The sequence below is a fragment of the Urocampus carinirostris genome, chromosome 2 (assembly GCF_059441175.1).
Source record: "Urocampus carinirostris isolate Australia breed hairy pipefish chromosome 2, RoL_Ucar_1.0, whole genome shotgun sequence".
NCBI lineage: Eukaryota > Metazoa > Chordata > Actinopteri > Syngnathiformes > Syngnathidae > Urocampus > Urocampus carinirostris.
The window spans coordinates 62,796,411-62,814,469 of record NC_142350.1 but is presented as its reverse complement, the minus strand read 5'-3'; the positions used below and the strand labels follow the sequence as shown (position 1 = coordinate 62,814,469).

General features: G+C 39.4%; 1 protein-coding gene across 1 annotated transcript in view; it reads right to left on the bottom strand.

Moving 5' to 3' along the window:
* Nucleotides 1-12,022: 12,022 nt before the first annotated feature.
* The window catches only part of agmo (alkylglycerol monooxygenase), a 70,714-nt gene continuing 64,677 nt past the window's right edge, over nt 12,023-18,059 (bottom strand). The window contains exon 13 of the mRNA XM_088327475.1: nt 12,023-12,717. Within this exon, the coding sequence (XP_088183601.1) occupies nt 12,637-12,717 (81 nt within the window). The 3' untranslated portion in view covers nt 12,023-12,636. The remainder of the gene's footprint in view (nt 12,718-18,059) is intronic.

Genomic DNA, 18,059 nt, shown 5'->3' with positions numbered 1-18,059 from the left:
GTTAGAGTCGATAGGAAGATGGATGGAACCAAATATGAGCGATTCTGGCAGAAAAACTGACCTGAGAATAGGCAGGGATCATAATTTTCCGCGGATCCGCGGATTTCCGCTGTTTTTGAACCCCAAAGGTCATTCCCGTAAATCGTCTAAATTCGATGAGAAAATATTTTGGGGGGGTGAGGTATGATACGTGACTGTTTCATCACCCCAAGTTAGCATTTAGACCATTGGTCGATAGGTTCGCTGATAACCAATCAGCGGAGCTTTTGTTCAGAGCAGTGGCTTTCTCAAACATGGCGCTCCTTCCGGTCTTTTCAAACGATGAAATGAGTGTTTGAAAAAATAAATATGAAAATACTAAGAAAAGAAGACGAGGCTTTTGTCTCCGAGATTGATAAAGGAATCAAGAATAAATTGAAGTGGTCATGGCTGGAGAAGACTGTCACAGTAAACGTTAAAATCGGCGCAAAGATCGAGGAAGTTACAGAAACTTTGAGCCAGTTCATCGCAAAGTGTCTATACTGTGTCGATCTGATCAATTATGGTACGCGAGGTTGTGTGGCACTGATCGTTCATGCTAAAATGAACAAGCACAAAGCAAAAATAGCTTGCCGGCGATCAAATTATGCACTCGGATCCGCATTTAAAATCGGCAGTGAAACTAACAGTAACACCACCGGTTCAACATTATTGGCCGTTCCAAATCCTTCCACTTCAAATACTAGCAGCAGTCAACCACTGGTTCCCCTGTGTGACAGAAAATCCCAATCTGAGGTATTTATAAATCTATTTATTTATGAAATGATTTTATCTTTTGTGTTTATACAATATTTAGAACAGGATAAACAAAATTTATGACATGTATTTTCTTTAAGCATGTTCAGTTTGTGCATTCAATTTCAAATTAATGATGAATGGTTATTAATGTATATATTTTCATATATATTGTTGATTAGTAGCTAAATACAAGGTCCATCTTCATCATCAAAACACAACAACAATGGTGATGGTTGTAACATTGTAATCCCCCAATTGTTTTAAACATCTTAAAACTGAAAAAAATACATGGTTTCTGTTTTGTTGGATTTAATTCATTCTAGTGCAATTTTCACATAGCAAATAAGATAAATGCTGTTGGCTTCAACAGGGTGCAGGTTTGCTTTCCACCAAGCCTTAACATAGAGCAAAATCTACAATGGAATGGTTTAAAACTAATAATATAAAGGTGTTAGGAAGGCCAAGCCAAGGCCCAGGCATCAATCCTTGAAAAAGATCTGAAAAAATGCTTTGCACAAACAATCGACCATCAAACCTGAAGGGACTTGAGCTGTTTTGTAAGGAAGAATGGGCAAAATATTGCAAAACTTAGAGCCATACCCAAAAAGACTTCCATTGCAGCAAAGGGAGGTTTTACAATTAACGCCAACTTTTCATTTTCCCATTTGTTAGCACAATATAAAATGTTAAATCAATTTTCTTTTCACTGCATATATTTTGAGTTTGAAGCCTGAAATATAGCAATACTTGTGCAAGGCACCGTAATTCCAGCACTTCGCTCGTACTCCACTCAAAGAGCTAAATATAGCAACGCCAGTTGTGCCTGAATGGGCCATGTTACGTAAGCTGCCAAATGTCTGCAGGAATGACCTGAGGCCCCCTTTTCTTTTCCTTGGGGACCGGCCCCATGCCAATTCCCAGTGATAAAGTCCATGCCAATGCACCAACGTGGCGCTTAATGGCCTCCCCCAAGGCTTGTGCCAACTGCTAATTATCATTGTGCGTGGGCGCTATTAAATATTCAGCCTGGTAATTTCAACTCATACAAAATTCAAACTTGGGGGATGGCACAAAAGAATAATAATCACAATCTGTATCAAATCTGTATATAATTACTGTTCAAAATTTGGGGTCACCTGGACAATTTTGCCCTATTTTTTTGTCCTTTGCCCATAGTGATCCCTTCCTTTCGACAGCCAGGCTCAGATATGGTAAATGGTCTGCATTTATATAGAGCTTTTCCAAGTAAATGAAGACCTCCCAAAGCGCTTTACCATGTGCTTCACACTTACTCATTCACACACTCACACACCAATAGGGAGTCAGCCCTGCGTATTAGGAGCATTAGGGATTCATTGTCTTGCCCAAGGACACTTCGACATATAACATGGAGGAGCCGGGAATCGAACCTGCAACCTCTCGATCTCAAGACGAGCGGTCTATGGCTTTTTCCTTGCTATTGAAAGTCAGCATCTCTCACTCGCTTCATTACTGTAGATTTTGACAAAGGTGTTTTGTGGCTACTATTTACCAAGCTGCTAGTTGAGGAAAATGTTTAGTTCTCAAACTAGTGACTAATGTACCTTCCATCTTGCCACTTCTCTTTCTACTATGGAGCATGTTTGTGCTTGTTCCATGAAGGGAGTAGTACACACTGTTGTAGGAGATCTTCAGTAGATGTTGACGAAGGTGTTTTGTGGCTAGTGTTTACCAAGCTGCTAGTTGAGGACCTGTAAAGTGTTTATTTCTCAAACTAGAGACGAATGTACCTTTCATCTTGCCACTTCTCTTTCTACTATGGAGCATGTTTGTGCTTGTTCCATGAAGGGAGTAGTACACACCGTTGTAGGAGATCTTCAGTAGATGTTGACGAAGGTGTTTTGTGGCTAGTATTTACCAAGCTGCTAGTTGAGGACCTGTAAAGTGTTTATTTCTCAAACTAGAGACGAATGTACCTTTCATCTTGCCACTTCTCTTTCTACTATGGAGCATGTTTGTGCTTGTTCCATGAAGGGAGTAGTACACACCCTTGTAGGAGATCTTCAGTTTCTTGGTCATTTCTCAGATAGAATACCATTCATTTCTTAGAATTGCAAGTTGAATTGCACATTATCACAACCAGCACACAGGGTAGACCCAATCGCGTAACGTTTTCGCACAATTTTATTGAAAGAGTAAGATAAGCAGGACATTGTGGTGCAGCCTTTAAGCATATTTATTCCTCAACAGCAAGCGAACAAGAACACGGCTCCATTCAATACAACATGGCAATCAACAATTAGCAAAACGAAATATGGTGCGTGCGTAATGACGTCACACAAAGTAAAACATCTTACCGCAATACCACGAGTAAGAGCTATTCAATTGTCAAATGTTAACAATTCCTAACCAATTCTCCATTTTTCTTGTGTTCTCTGTGCGTATACTTTGGAAAGTGATAAGCGAATGCACGATCTTATAACGCTCGGGAAAGTCCGGAAGCACAAAGTTATTCAATACAGGCTTCTAATTGGCTGCAGAGCATGCAAATTGCCGAACAAACCGAAATTCCGAAATTTCCAAACGAACAAAGATTTCGAAATCGGAATAAAACGTTTAATTTGTTCAATAAAAAATAAATAAATAAATAAAAGGAGTTTTTTTTTTTTCTTCTTGAAAAAGTTGTCAGACACCCGGGCAGAGACGTTTTGTACCGTATTTTCCGCACTATAAGGCGCACCGGATTATAAGGCGCTACAATGGGAACGTGGACAAAACAGTCAGATAGTTCAGTCCAACTGATTACCCCCTTAACATTCCGAAAGCTTGCAAAGACGCAAATACGTGTCGAGAACACGTGCGGATGCGGTGTCCGTACGATGTCACCAAACAAACATTTCTTAGTTTCCATTTTATTTTTTGCTGGCAACTGTGTGGACAGCAAAGTAAGAACTTTATTGTGCAGGGAAACGGGGTTCTTTACTGTGCATATGACAATAAACACTTTGAATTGAATTTAGTTTAAAAATAGACTCATCACAGAAACATCAAGATTGTTCTAAAACAAGATACCGGGAAAATATAAAGCCACATAGCTCACCTAAGTTCTCTTGCAGCCATCACGTTCAATAATGATACGTAACCATGGTCTTCTTACAACCGCGAGTGTAGTAAATCCAGGAGAGTAAAATATTTACAAATACAGAATGGTAAAAAATGTTTTCTCTATGCCGCAGTGCGACCCAACGTGTGATTCATATTCATCTTTTTCGGCTAATTGCAGGCTTTGTTTCGCCCCTTTAGCCTATGCGAGCCTGTAAATGATAAAAAGGATCCGCCCCCTTTACCTCCGAATAACTTTAGCCAATAGTGACTGATTCAAATGATGACACATTGGTTAGGAAATGAAACGCCGGTATATAAATCCCAGCATACACCGCGGACGACTTCGCCTTCGTGGGAAAATCTAGTCGGCGGCTGCTTGCCTTAGTTGCAAGACTTTGCGACTTAATATTGATCCATATATAAGGCGCACTGTATTATAAGGCGCATGCTCAGCTTTTGAAAAAAATAAAGGCTTTTAGGTGCGCCTTATAGTGCGGAAAGCACGGTAAGTTGTACGTCCGACGTAAAAGACGCACGCCCCGGGCGTCCGGGCAGATGTTATTTCAGACACTGTTTATTGTAATAGAAACATCTCTGCCTCAGCTCTTATTTCCCTTGCCGAAGTCTTGCAAAACCCGGATTTTGATTTGAGAACACAGAGAAGGTATATAAAGCTTAACCTTCTATTCTGTACTCCTTTTTTTTCATTCAGGTCTGACAAAGACAAAAAGGACGTTATTGATCACGGCGACATTTCGCTTCAGGGGTCCATTTTAACGACACTCTTCCATCCTCCCGCCATCAATATGTCTGCCCTGCCTTGGTTTTATTACTCATGATCGTAAAAGGGAAGATCGCGTTACCGTCGATTGTTGAATTGATTCGTCAATCGCCGCTGTGGGTTTAATGTCAGGACGAGCAAGGTAAAACTGGGCAGGGTCCCCATTATTAATTGTTTTCGGAAAAATATCTATCGTATGGTTTAAATACAGCGGGATAAGATTCTGTTGCGATTCTGAAAGTAACAACTTGGTGACAATTGTTAGGAATTAAACTATTACAAATGTATCGTTTACCAAATTGTTCGAATTAGTTATCTGACTCCATGAACCAAACACAACTTACATTCGCCTAACAATGCATGCTCGTTTCTTGATGGAAAAATGAACAAGAGACCGGCATTTCCACACGGGGGCAGATTTAATTTCTTAAATAATAAACTAAGTGAATTCCATCGAATTAGCCGAATAAGTGTCGCTCTTCTTCAAGCCTCTCTCTCGATTGTCCCTCGATCTTCTATCTTTCTCCCGGCCCACGCCTTTTTCCCAAGCTGGCGTGTCGGCTCCTGCCATGGGCGTGCTGACTTCTCCCATGGGCGTGCCGACTTCTCCCATTTGCGGGTCTGAGACTCCACCTCGTCTCCCCGATGTCTGGACCCCGAGCGATTATCAAATCAGTGCCTGGCCTCCTGCATCTTGGCCTTCTCTGTCAGAGTCCTGTTATCAACAGAACTAAACAAAACATCCGCATTCGGAACGGCGTGACCTGTCAGTAAACTTAAGCCTTCTCTGTGAAAAATCTTCATTGCATTCAATAAATGTAACTTGTATAAATCCTTTATAGTAAAATGTATAAAATCCTTCACTATGTTGAGGATAAAACCAGAGCAAACGTTGTACAAGCCTAGAAAGAGTATCGAACGTTTCTTTCTCCATTGAGAACAAAGAATATGTGCCTGGAATATTTTTCTTATAAGATACATCAACACATGTTTATCTTCATAAATATCCTCTGTATGTGAGTGTGGCAAGAAGATAGTCCTTTCTGAAAGAATACCATAAAAAGGCCTGCTGGGTGTTTGCAAGAAGCCACACAAGAGAAACAAAAAATCATGTGGAACAAGGTTCTCTGGTCGGATGAGACCAAAATTGCACTATTTAGGCTATATTCAAAGCATTACGTTTGGCTAAGATTAACACTGCACCCTAAAAACACCAACCCTACTGTCAAACATTGTGGTGGTAGCATCATACTCTGGGGTTGCTTTTCTTTAGCAGGGACCGGGTTGAACGTTAGAGTTGATGGGAATATGGATGGAACCAAATTGTAACTCAATGAACAATTTGGTGACTATGTTGAGGATAAAACCACAACAAATGTTGTACAAGCGTAGAAAGTGTATCGAATGTTTCTTTCTCCATTGAGAACGAAAAAATACCATAAAAAGGCCTGTTGGGTGTTTCCAAGAAGCCACAGTAGGGACACAAGAACATGTGGAACAAGGTTCTCTGGTCAGATGAGACCAAAATTGGACTATTTGGGCTATATTCAAGGCATTAGGTTTGGCTAAGATTAACACTCCACATAACCCTGAAAACACCAACCCTACTGTCAAACATGGTGGTGGTGGCATCATACTCTGGGGTTGCTTTTCTTTAGAAGGGACCGGGTAGAACATTAGAGTTGATGGGCAGATGGATGGAACCAAACACAGTGCGATTCTGGCAGAAAAACTGTTGGAGTCTGCAAGAGACCTGAAAATGGGGTGCAGGTTTGCTTTCCACCAAGCCTTAACATAGAGAAAAATCGACAATGGAATGGTTTAAAACTAATAATATAAAGGGATCGTAAAAGGGAAGATCGCGTTACCATCGATCGGTGAATTGATTCGTCAATCGCCGCTGCGGGTTTAATGTCACTACGTGTAAGGTAAAATTGGGCAGGGTCCCCATTATTAATTGTCTTTGGAAAAATATCGATCGTATGGTTTAAATACGACGGGATAAGATTCGGTTGCGATTCTGAAAGTAACTCAATGAACAATTTGGTGACTATGTTGAGGATAAAACCAGAACAAACGTTGTACAAGCCTAGAAATTGTATTAAACGTTTCCTCTCTCCATTGAGAACGAAGAATATATGCCTGGAATATTTTTCTTATAAAATACATCAACACGTGTTTATTAACACACACCCCAGTTAAGCCATCTGTGCTGGTATTGATGCATGGCTAATGAGAAGGAATGTGATAATAATATTCTGATAAATGCAATTTCTCGCAGCTGTTGCTTGGACACTGAATTAAAAAACTAGGTCCTATTAACTAATACTAAAACCAGCCTTGAAATCTTTCTTCGCAAAACTCAACTATGATTCAAAAAGTAAGGATACCATTACCAGTGTCTGAAATAACTTCGGGCGTACAGCTTACAAAACATTTTTTTTTTTCCAAAACGTTTGCTTTATTCCGATTGAGAAATCTTCGTTTGGTTTGGAAATTTCGGTTCATTTGGCTTTTTGCATACTCGGCAGCCAATCAGAAGCTTGCATCGAATAACTTCGTGCTTCATTTTCCAAAGTAGACGCACAGAGAACACAAGAAAAATGGATACGTGGTTAAGAATCAAGCCAAAACCTCAGCCCCAGAAGAAATATTCAAAAGAAGCTAACAAAATTGATGACGCTACAAAACGTCAACGTACATTAAAAGCATAACTAGGGTTTGCGAGACCTTCTGGTCTTCTGCCCCCCTTTCTTTGCCTTGCTGTCTCTTAGGGAGTAGAGATAGAGAGGAGAGGATCCCCAATCCCCCCGCTCCCTCCACTTTAGTTGCCTCTTACGACACGCAGTGGACCACGGTGGGGGGATTCTCTTGCCTCTCACGAGAAAAGCCCCCCATTCCCCCCACCACCACCACAAATTGTTGGTGATAGGAATGAGTGGAGAGGTGTTGTGAAAGGATAGTGGGATTTTTGGACGCGTTCTAAGGGATGGGCAGGGCACCTGTATGATGCGGCAGGGGTAAACCAGTGAAAGCTGTCAGGCCCTGATGTTGAACAGAAGAGTGTGTTGTGTCACCCTCACCCAAGTGACATGGCCGCTTCCTTGTGTCTCGTTTCATCTGGAGGGACGGAAGCATGACCAACTTAGGTGCCGAGGTGCCTAACTTGTTTGGGTGTTTGGGCATTTGGGTTGGCCATGGTCCCCAAAAAATTTTGTATAGGTTTTTTGCTATTTTTTTCCCTTTTTTATTTTCTTTGTTATTGTATGCTTATGTCTCGCTGTCGGTCACCCCTCTTGACCAAGGTAGATAGAATAGATTCTAATCAAAAGGCTGTTATCGAGTAGGGATTTCTATTACCCCTCTACTTAAGGTATTGTCTTCATTGTGACCCGCCCTCCTAGTATAAAAGTCATTGTCAGCCATTTTGGTCTTTATACCTTTTGATTTTACAGCCAATGTTCTGTATCTCACTTCTGCCCGAAACATTAGGTCATAAAAACCTCAACGTAAGTATTTTACCTCTCGCACACGCTGGATGTAAACGAAAAGACGGGGAGAGAAAAGCCTTTTCTCTGAAACTCCACCTGGAAGCACCAATGTAAAAAATTCACCTTTTCTGGAGAGCATATATTGTAGTCATTTCATTACTTTGGTGTAAAACCCTATTTTACTTTCAACACTGATGATTTGATTTTTGGGGGAATTTTTACTTAAAAAAACAAAATAATAAATAATAATAAAAAGGTAAGGCAACAAAAAGTCTCGCATGATTGTATTTTATTGGTATACAGTGTATTGCTACAACATATTGTTAATAGAGTACTGGGATTTCATTTTCTCGTATTGACCCTTTGCACGTGACGTCACGTTGCCTTTTCTGGCAGAAGGGAAACCATGGCGGACGGCGGAACACATTTGAGCGCACTGCAGTTGAAAAGCCAGTTGAGTTGAAACGAACACCAAAAACCACAACAGAAGAATATAACCTCCACTATTTACCATGGTGATTAATTACTGTGCGGTGGGCAAGCTTCTAAGCCCGATTTGGAATTTGATCCCTTTAGATGAAGACAGAAAACGACGATGTTTATCTGCAGTCGAGAGTTTTCAAGTTTTCTAGGATTTGCAGCGGACATTTTTACAAGGTACGTTTGATCCATTTCCGAGCATTTTTAAGTTAAATATGTACGAATCTGGGCAGCACGGCGGAACAGTGGATAGCGCTTGTGCGGCACAGTTCATGTCATGGGAACCTGTCGTGGGTTCAAATCCAGCTACAGACTTCCTGTGCGGAGTTTGTATGTTCTCCCCGTGCTTGCGTGGGTTTTCTCCGGGCACTCCGGTTTCCTCCCACGTTCAAAAACATGCATTTCAGGTGAATTGGCCGGTCCAAATTGTCCCTAGGTGTGAATGAGCGAATGAGTTGTCTGTCCCTGTGTGCCCTGCGATTGGCTGGCAACCAGTTCAGGGTGTCCCCTGCCCACTGCCCGGAGATGGCTGGGATGGGCTCCAGCCTCCCCGCGACCTTAATGAGGATAAGCTGTACGGCTAATGAGATGAGATGAGATGTACGAATCTCCATATGCCAATCTGATGTAAAAGCTTATTAGAGTCTGGATTTTTACCAGTTCTACGTAGCGTTTATACGTTACTGTGCTGATAAAAACTAAATAAATTGATATATCAAGCAGTCAAATAATTGCACTCAAATAATTTCTCTCTCATGCCATGAAGCTCTTTAACTCCACCCGGGGGAGTAAAAGCCCGCATTAAACCCCACCCCTACATTTGCATGTTACCCTGTTTTTATTACAGTGTGTATTTTCCGTATTTAAATATTCTATTGGGTATTTTTGTATTCTGTATCTCTTATTTTATTATTTTATTTTTCAACACAAGGATACTGCTGGAAGTGTAAATTTCCCCACGGGGATGAATAAAGTATTTATCTACCTATCTATCTTTCTATCTACGAGTCACGTCAGTGTAATAAGTTCGCTCGTGCTAACTAGCTACGCTAGTGTTTTACTGTTGCTACATAAATGAGCAGCTTTTATTGTGATTAACCAGGGATTTGAAACAGTAATTTTTCAGATATTGAGATTATGCGCTCTACCATACCATTTGTTCCTCATGCCATGAGGCTCTTTAATTCCACCTGGTGGAGTAAAAGCCCACATTAAACCCCACCCCCACATTTGCATATTACCCTATTTTTATTACAGTGTGTATTTTCTATAGGACTATTTAAATACTCTATAGCAAAACATTATATTGGGTATTTTTGTATTCTATATCTTTATTTTATTATTTTATTTTTCAACAAGGATACTGCTGGAAGTGTGAATTTTCCAACAGGGATGAATAAAGTATCTATCTATCTATCTACGAGTCACGTCAGTGTAATAATTTAGCTAGTGCTAACTAGCTACGCTAGTGTTTTACTGTTGCTACGTAAATGAGCTGCTTTCATTGTGATTAACCAGGGATTCAAAATGGTAATCTTCCGGATAGCACATGTATTGGAAACTGTTATGCGCTCTACCATAGAGCTCGTTACGCCGGGATGATCTGCCAAACTATCAATGGAAGCGAAAACGTCCTTTCGCCAAAGTAAATATTTTAGATGAGTGAATTCTATACAGGGTGCAAATGGCCCGTGCTTTACTGTTCTATTACATTCCTCTAAAATATAGTCAGGTTTACAGGAGGGGTACATCTAACCCCGGGTGGGAAACGTATACCAACTACGAAGAACTGGGAAAAATCCAGACTTTTATAAGCTTTTTCATCAGACTGGTGTATGGAGATACTCTATTTACGATAGAGTGGTACAGATCGTGTGGACGGAAGTCAAGGCAGACTGGACGATTTGTGAATATGTCAGGAGGACGATTGTATTGCCTGTTAGCTAGCGTCGCTAATGCTATCCTCAAATAGCGTCCTTGTGGTGAGCTGCCTCACCAGACAGCTGCAAAATATTCGTTTAGTCATTGCCAACGGTGTTAGATAGCACAGCTGTTTTTATTGTCGTCTACCGTTTACTGCCCTCGTCCACTGTTTACAATGGCTTACTACCGTCCGTCATGGTGCCGTGTGTGTAAAGGGTCAGTACAATAAGAGCATAGCAGATACTTAAGGGGAAAGAAACAGCGTCCCCTACTGTGCGCTACTTCAGCGTGCAACAAATCAGGCGGCTAAAACGGACGTGCCATTAATTGTCTACCATACAGTAACACTTTCATCTTCAAGTTCATGGATTGACAATCAGAGCATCTATACTAAAATAACCAGGGTTGGGTAGGGTTACTTTAACTGGATTACTTTCAATTACTTTTGGATTACCGTATTTTCCGCACTATAAGACGCACCTAAAAGCCTTTATTTTTTTCAAAAGCTGACCATGCGCCTTATAATACAGTGTGCCTTATTTATGGAACAAAATTAATTCGCAAAGTCTTGCAACTAACTTGCAGCCGCCGACTAGATTTTCCCCCGAACGCCAAGTAGTCCGCGGTGTATGCTGGGATTTATTTACCGGTGTTTCATTGGCTAACCAATGTGTCAATCATCATTTGATTGGCTAAAGTTATTCGGAGGATCCTTTTCATCATTTACAGGCAGGCATTGGCTTGAACGGCAAAACAAAGCCTGCAATTGGCCAAAAAAGACGTGTCAATCATCAGTTGAATCGATCACTATTGGCTAAAGTTATTCGGAGGTCAAGGGGCGGATCTTTTTTTATCATTTACAGGCTGGCAATGGCTTAAACGGCAAAAGAAAGCCTGCAATTGGCCGAAAAAGATGAATGCGTATAGCACGTGGCTGACGGCATACAGAAAGCATTTTTTTACTATTTTGTATTTGTAAATATTTTATTCTCCTGGATTTACTAAACTCACGGGTATAAGAGGACCACGGCTGCACATTATTATGAACACAACGACTTCGGTGAGCTACTCCGGCTATATATTTTCCCTGTATCTTGTTTCAGACTGAACTCGATGTTTCTGTGATAAGTGGTGCAGATAATGGATGGAATGGAGTGTCTATTTTTAAATTAAACTCCATTCCAAGTGTTTATTGTCATATGCACAGTAAAGTTGCGAGCGAAAAAGAAAATAGAAACTAAGGAATGGTTGGCATTTCTTGAATCCCAAGACTTTAACCTTCCGAATGATGGAACGATGCATTTGAGTGACATCTTACGGACACCGCATCCGCACGTGTCTACGACACGTATTTGCTTCTTTAATAATATAATTATAATAATAAAATAAAATAAATAATAAAAAATAAATAATAAAATTCTTTGCAAGCTTTTGGAATGTTAAGGGGGTAATAAGTTTGACTGAACTATCTGACTGTTTTGTCGACGTTCCCATTGTAGCGCCTTATAATCCGGTGCATCTTATGTATGTCAATTATAGGACCAAAAACTATTTTTTCGGGGTGCGCCCTATAACCCGGTGCGCCTTATAGTGCGGAAAATACGGTACTCCAATACCAAATACGGTAATAAAAGACAAAAGAAACTAAATATGAATAAAATGACTAAATTTTGTGCAGGCTTGGGGAGTAACAGAATACATGGAACGGCTAAAATGATGTTGGCAAGCTGTTTGGATTTATTTTCATTTTGTTTCTGTCGCATTTGATGTTACTTTTGCCGGAGATCAAAGCCAGGAGAGAAAGCTTACCACGTGTTGTGAGTCATAATTTTATTTATATTTAGTTTCTTTTGTCTTTTATTAGCATATTTGGTATTGGAGTAATCCAAAAGTAATTGAAAGTAATCACGTTAAAGTAACCCTACCCAACCCTGAAAATAACAATCAGGATAAATATTGCCTCTTAAAATTCACAGTGCACAGTGTTTCTTTTTGAATGCAATCGAAGCAAAAGCTGTTTAAAGCACAATGTTAAAACAAAACAATATTCAGTGTGTCAAATAAGCGGGTAGCACCGTGGTTTCCAGTTCCCAGTTCTCACTAGTGTTCCTTGCGCTTGATGGAGACCAGTTGAGAGAAACTCTGCAGAGTCCAGTACAGCACACTGAGGGACACCAAGGCCTGGACAACATCACACAGCAAAAAACAGTTCCAAGGATGAGTGGAGTGTTGCAGAATTATACAAAGCAGTCGACAGAGGGAGACAAAGACTTGCTACAAAACCAAGACTTGGATTACAGCAGGGTGGCAAAGTTAAATGGACAGAGGACCAAAATTAAAGATTTGACTGGAAACCAAAGGAATGACTGATGGGTATGTTGAAAAATTTGGTTGAATTTACTAAAAATCTAATAAATATATTTCAATATGATCAAATCAATGAAGCAATCATTTTGCATGGCTCTGTCGGTAATCTTTCATTTTCAACAAGCACAAAACACAACTTTCCTATATAAAAATTATAACATGAACATGAAATAAGCTTGTAATGCTATTTTCTAAAGTTGTGCTCGTCACAGCTAGCGAGCCCTGAATCATTGGTTCTCAAATAGTGGGGCGTGCACCCCCAGACATTTGGGAACTTTTTCTTTTTAGACTTTCATAGAATCAAGTGCAATTGCACCTTCACAACACTAGGAGCAGTGTAAAGCTTTGTATAGCAAAATGAGCTGATTCATTTATCTTGTCTTTGATAAGAAAAAAAAAACAGCACTCATTATTTTATACCTTTTTGTTTTGCAGTTTTTGATATTGTGCCCTTGAGCTAATAATGTTCTGTTTGAATGCGTTATTATTGAGTCATTTTATGTTATTTTATTTCTGAGTATATGGTTTGAAATGGTCAGTCAAAAAGGTTAGTGTAAGCATTTTTATTCTGTTTTTGAGTTTCATGTACTTCAAACATTTTCTGTTATTGATAATACAAATATTCTTTGTTCTAAGATGGTCCAAATGTCTTTCTTCTTTAATGATTTTACACGTTAATCAGGATTTAGTGTTATGCAGCGGACAGCTGTGTACTTAAAACCGTTTTATAGACAAATGTTTCTCTGGGAGGGATTTCTAGAATGTTGGCGGGAGTTGGGTTTTAGTCCTGGGCGGGGAGAGGATTTCTTCTTCCAAGGAGGAGCGCAACAGAAAAGAATTGAGAAGCACTGCCCTAAAGCAATGAACCAGCTAACCGCTAAAGCTATAGTTCATTTCAGGCTAAATGGGGGCACAATTTTAAAAACAAAATATTACTAAAAAGAAGAAAAAAAGAATGATCTTTACATTGAATCAATTTTAAATATTCAAATTGATAAGTTGATTCAGTTTTTAATAATAAACATGTGCAAAGGAGATTGCATAGGATGCCGGTTCATAATATGGACTATTTTTGTAAGCGGCTGTGCATAGTCTTGACTATTATGAACTGTTCACATCGTTGTTACTCAGATAGATAGATAGATAGATAGATAGATGTCTAGATAGATAGATATCTAGATGTCTAGATAGATGTCTAGATAGATACATAGATATCTAGATGTCTAGATAGATACATAGATATCTAGATGTCTAGATAGATAGATGTCTAGATAGATAGATAGATATCTAGATGTCTAGATAGATACATAGATAGATACATAGATATCTAGATGAATGAATGAATGAAAATTTTATTTCGAACATAAAAATAAAAACAGGACAAAAACAATGAGTCAACAACGAAATAATGTCCCACAAAATGTTCGAAAAGGGGTAGTCAGAAGCAGATGCTTATTTTTCCTACCCCTTTATCTTCCCTATTAAATACATTTTATAGATAGCTCCCTCTTGTGTACAATACAACAGAATCTCATGGATATACTTATTACATAGGTCAGATATCAATAATTATAAGTTACAATAATCACATATTTTATACACTAATCTTCGCAATACCCATCCCTCAACGTCATAATGCGCATAATGTCACTGCGGCACCAGTGATAATATCAATAAAAATAAACACAATATTTATAACAGTTCTGATGTGATAATAGCACAATAACAACAAGTTAGCCATGGTTTGAAGTGCAGTATTTCCAGTCTCCCTCATATCCCATTTTCTTCATCTCTGTATTTCGCCAGTAATGCTTTTTTGTATTTAAATTTGAACACATGGATATTTGGACATTGTTTGATTTCATTTTGCAAATTATTCCAAAGTCTGACTCCACACACAGACACACACATACTTCTCCTGGTGGTTCTCACCTTTGGGATTATGAATTCACCACAGCCCCTCAAGTTATAATTTCCCTCTTTCCGAGTGAATAATCTTTGTATGTTTTCTGGCACTATGTTTTTGTTGACTTTAAATAACAGTTGTGAAGTGAAAAATTTTATTAAATCATCCAGTTTCAATAAATTGGACTGCATGAATAAAATATTGGTATGATCCCGATATCCTACCCTGTGTATGGTTCTTATTGCACATTTTTGAAGGATAAAAAGGGGCTGGAGTGAACTTTTGTAATTATTGCCCCAGACTTCTGCACCATATGTTAAATATGGCAGAACGAGAGAACAATATAATAAATACAATGCATTATAATGTAAAAGAACTTTGGTTTTATTAATTATTGAAATGCTTTTAGATACCTTTGTTTGTATGTGTCTGATGTGTGTTTTCCAACTTAGTTTATTGTCTATTATGACCCCTAAAAACTTAATTTCTGATACAATGTCTATTGTGACACCATCCATTTTTACTTCTAAATTTTGATTTGCCTTACGATTACCAAAGAATATTACTTTGGTTTTATTTAAATTTAAAGATAATTTATTTATATCCATCCATACTTTTAGGTTAATTAGTTCACGATTAATACAGGTTACCAAATCCATATAGTTATCATTTGAATAGAAAATGTTAGTGTCATCTGCAAATACTACTATTTTCAATAGTTTTGAAACATTAAAAATATCGTTAATATATAAATTAAATAGCTTTGGTCCCAGGATAGAACCCTGTGGTACTCCACAACAGATGTCCAAATATTCAGATGAAAACTCTCCCATTTTTACATATTGCTTCCTCCCCGTCAAATAACTTTGAATCCATTTCAAAGCCACTCCCCTGATGCCATATCTTTCCAGTTTTTTTAATAGTATATTATGATTAATGGTATCAAATGCTTTTTTTAAGTCAATAAATACCCCGACTGCGTATCTCTTCTTTTCTATACTGTGGGTGATTTCTTCTACTGCATGTCTAGATAGATAGATACATAGATATCTACAGCCTGTAGATGTCTAGATAGATACATAGATATGTAGATGTCTAAATCAAAGGTGTCAAACAGGCGGCCCGCGGGCCAGATCAGGCCCGCTAAGGGATTGAATCCGGCCCGCGAGACAACACTCAGAGAAGCGCAAGAGAAAAACAAGCTGCAGGTTGAAATATGTCAACTTGATGATGCCAAAGCCAGGTGCCTCTCTTAAAGACACTGTACTTGTATTTCTCTCCCTCTCTTTTTTTTCTTTTCCACCCTTTTTCTCCCACTCTATCTCTCACTCTCTGTGTCTCCTTTTCTCTTCCTTTGTTGATTTTTGTCTCTTTCTCTCTCTGTGTCTTTTAACCTCATTTCCTCTAACTTCCTTTTATCCTCTTCTCTCTATTATCTTTCTCTCTTTATACCCTTTGCGCTTTCTTTTATTTTTTCTCTCCTTCTGTCTTTCTATTTCTCTTTGGATTTCTTTCTTCCCCTCCCTTTCTTTTCCCCCTTTCTCGCAACTTTTTATCTTTTGTTTCTCACGCTCTCTCCCGCTCTCTCTTTTTCTTTCTTTGTCCCGCCCTCTCTCCTTTTCCCTCCCTCTTTCTCCTATTTCTTTATCTCTCTTTTTATTTCTCTTTATTCTACTAGTCCGGCCCCCGACAGAATGTTTGTTCTATCGTGTGGCCCCTGAGTTAAAATGAGTTTGACACCCCTGGTCTAGATAGATAGATGTCTAGATAGATGTCTAGATAGATGGATAGATATATAGATGTGATGTTGTTCTTTGATTTTCCACACCTTTCAGATCTGCTTTTGTAACCTATGAGATTTATCAAAAATAAAGGAATCAGGAGAGGACTTTGAGAACAGGTTGAAATCTTTTATCTGGGGTTTTGGCACCCTCTCCGTCCTCCTTGCCAGCTCAAAATCAATTGATGTCTTCCCTCTTTATTTTGAAAGCCTACTAAAACTTAAACCTATCTTCACCTATGTTCATATTAATGGTAGAACCTGCCTCAGCTGCTCTAGGTGGTAATTGCTACTGCAGCTAGTGATAGCGTCAGTGACCCTTAAAGCAATTACAATGCGGTTACTAAAGCTAATAACTAACCACTAAAGCCGAATATGCGCCTCTTTACTTAAAACAAGTCAAGTAACATTTATTTGTATAGCCTTTGATTACAAAATGTCTAAAAGGACTGCACAGGTTACAATGACACCATCCCCTGATCTTAAACCAACATGCGGGCAAGGAAAAACACAAAACCTCAACAAGAAATAAATAATTATTTTGTAGTGTATTGTGTGTAGTAATTTTCCAATGTTTTCAATTGAGAAGATTGATGCTAGAAGCTGCCTGAGCTGCGTTAGCTGCTATTATTCAGGAACCATCGGTAGCCTGTAGTTTCCATTTTTGCAAAAGTGGGCTAAATTGACTGCCAAGAAAAAAAAAGTAAAAGCATTTGCTATCACGCACTCAACTGAAATATCTCATCTCATCTCATTAGCTCCACCGCTTATCCTCAGTAGGGCCCATCCCAGCAATCATCGGGCAGTGGGCAGGGGACACCCTGAACTGGTTGCCAGCCAATCGCAGGGCACACAGGGACAGACAACTCGCTCGCTCATTCACACCTAGGGACAATTTGAATCGGCCAATCCACCTGAAATGCATGTCTTTGGAATGTGGGAGGAAACCGGAGTGCCCGGAGAAAACCCAAGCACGGGGAGAACATACAAACTCCGCACAGGAAGTCCGGTAGCGGGATTTGAACCCACACAGGAGGTTCCCAAGACCTTAGAACTGTGCCGCACACGCGCTAACCACTGCGCCGCCGTGCTGCCCCAACTGAAATATTTTTAAACATAAAATTAGATTAAAATACGATAAAATAAAGTGCAAAACATTCTCTTTAAAGAGAACATGGCGAAAAAACTACACATCTATTCCTAGTGTATGTCACAATAATGTATCAAGATAATCTCAGGGGCTGTAGAATAGCTTGTTGCAGGCCGGATGTGGCTCATTTGAGACCTTTGCAAAAACAGCTCGGCCCTGCTCTTCATCCGTCATCTTCGCTAACACGTCAACGTGACGTCATGTGGAGAAGTGACACGACACACATGGACGACACATGCGAGCGCCGCAACGCAACCAGAACACATGCTCGGACTGTAAACTTTGAACACCCTCGCCGCATTCAGATGACATGCTGTACA